Source organism: Trichinella spiralis (genome assembly GCF_000181795.1).
Source record: "Trichinella spiralis strain ISS 195 chromosome Unknown Scfld4633, whole genome shotgun sequence".
Classification (NCBI taxonomy): Eukaryota; Metazoa; Nematoda; class Enoplea; order Trichinellida; family Trichinellidae; genus Trichinella; species Trichinella spiralis.
Window position 1 is genome coordinate 1 of NW_003531572.1, and position 2,539 is coordinate 2,539.

General features: G+C 34.0%; 1 protein-coding gene across 1 annotated transcript; it reads right to left on the minus strand.

The window, feature by feature from the left end:
* Positions 1 to 2,023: 2,023 nt before the first annotated feature.
* On the minus strand, positions 2,024 to 2,305 carry Tsp_13515 (putative transmembrane protein; the record flags this gene model as incomplete). The annotated part of the gene is made up of 1 exon (XM_003367214.1): positions 2,024 to 2,305. A coding segment is annotated over one exon (282 nt), but the record flags the coding sequence as incomplete, so codon positions are not given.
* Positions 2,306 to 2,539: the final 234 nt, after the last annotated feature.

Consider the following 2,539-nt stretch of genomic DNA (forward strand, 5'->3'; position numbering starts at 1 on the left):
GCTGCTGTACAGCTAGAAAAGTGAAATGCAAAGAAAGTGAATCGGCTAAGAACAATCGATTATCCAGCTGGGCTAGCCAACGGTCGACGACAACATCAGTCTGTGGGAAAATTTTCATCCTTTTGTTTTTTTTCCCCATTTTTTTTGTTCATTGCAAAAGGAAAGGAGCGAAAGTGAACAGAACCGAAAAAAACAGAGGAACAGTTGATATATCAACAGCTAGTGTAAGTTGAAACCAGGAAAATTCACGGCAAAAGCTATACAACAAGTCGACTGAAATTGTGCTCAATTAAACCGGCTAATTTACGCTCGCGTATCGATTCCAACCGACGCCACCAGTGAACTTTTCGTGTCATCACCGCGTTGCTATTCCATTAAGCTTTTAATTTCAAATCGATCACCTACCAACCTCTTACCTCCATACTTGCACTTGAACCATTTTTCAAACAGTTGTGACCCAATGGAACAACAATCAGCGACTGGTCAACTGTTGGTCATTCACATTTTGGCTTGCTCACAGAATTGCTCATCGAAAAATTGCTTATACAAAATCACGCCACACCTTCGACCCTTTTTCAACAAAGTCAACGGTTGAAATTGTTCAACAGATAAATGATAATTTGCAAATTAACACTTACGAATTACGACGACAATTCAACATGAATACTAGTAACTTTTCAAAGTAACTTTTCGACAACACTTGACCATACATTTTACAAGTGCGCAATGTATCATGGTATACTGTATGAATGAAAATAATCATACTTGAACGTCTTTAATCGAAAGCGAAAATAATTCGAACAGTCATTGGAATTGGTCCTTTTGAACAATTATTTGTTCTGCGATCATTTTTGATCAATTGATTCGAACAATGTGACGTTTGTTTTCCATTCAAAAATTGATCAATTCAACTTTGTTTGCAAATTTATTTCCGTATTTCTTTTTCGAGTAGGATGAATTTTAATTCAATTCTAAGCGATTGGTTTTGTAGGGCAAATTTACTCTTTAATATACACTTTGCATTCTTTTCAGGCAAAGGTTTTCTTTTTGAAAAGAACGAATTTATTTGAATTTACTTTTTTCAATTACTATTTAAATGAATACAGAACAATTGCAATGATCGATTGGAAAAGATTAAAATTTTACTTACAAATGAGCTGATTTAGCATGAAAAAAAGAAAATTTTCAAGCAGAATAATTATAATCAACTTTTTTTACATTTTTTCTTCCATTCTGCAGCAAAGAATGTTTGTTCATTTAATTTTGTTGATCTTTTTAATTTGTTAAAAATTATTGCGGATAAATTTGTGATGATTCCAGTATGTATTCATAAACAATGAATTATGATACTTTTAAAAATAATTTCACCATATTTAAACAACAACAATTTACTACTTTATTAAACTTTTTTTGAATTTATTTTCAGAATCTGCTGCATGGTTTAAATGAAAAAGTTTCTACTAAATTTGATGTCAACTTTGGATGGTGAATTTAAAAGGCACAACTGACTGGAATGGAAAAGATTCTCAACCAGAACTGATCGACGAATTCAGATGTTCTTTTTGAAAAAAAAAGTCACTTGAGGATGGTTTTGTTTTGCATTCATTATTATTGGAGATCGCTTTTTGATCAAGCGTGTCCAGTAGCAACCGTATGAATGGACGACAGACAAATGGATAATTAATGCACCTATGCTAATATGGTAGAATCTACTGGAAAAATAATGATCGAATTTTAATGGAAATTATTCAACAGTTTTGCCAACCGTCTATACATACATGGATATTTGTGTATTTATATTTAATTCTTTCTACACATGCTCATTGAATATGCATTTGGAAATATTGTTGCTACGAAAATTGAATCTTCGACAAAATCTACGAAAAAGTGAAAGTGGTGGCCACGTGAAACATTGAATATTATTGATCACATGTTAAAGATATTATAAATATTGGTGCATCTTTTGAATTGAATTATTTTTATATTCTAAATAAGGGCTACAGGCTTTCAATCAATGCAGCATTCAACGGGAATGGTCTGGTGATATGACTGGTCGTTGAGCTGAAGCAAATTTTGTCGGTTCCGATGCAGGCACGTGGTCGGGCATCGCAGGAGCGACGTTTCGATTCAGCGAACTGGTCAAGTCTTGTTCATTTGCAATGTCATTCAATTGCACCATTGAATCCGCAGATAGAGGTTTGGCTGCTTTGGCTGTTTTTCTCGGCCAAAATCCCCACGGACCGTATCCATAATATGGATATGCGTAGTCGTTGAAATAATGATAATAGCCATATCCAGGGTACCACTGAAAAATTTTACGATTGGAAACATTTTGCCAGTTGGCAATTCATCGAGATTGTGTGTGCGTGTGTGTGAGAAAGAGGGAGAAAGTTCGTTTTTTTTTTAATTTAAAGAATATTGAAATTGAAGAAATTGTATCAGTTAAAAGAAAAATTACTTACATAGGCAGCACATTCAGTATCATCAGGTGACAGCAAATGCAGCACAGTGCTACGGATTTCATTGGTTTGGAAATGAT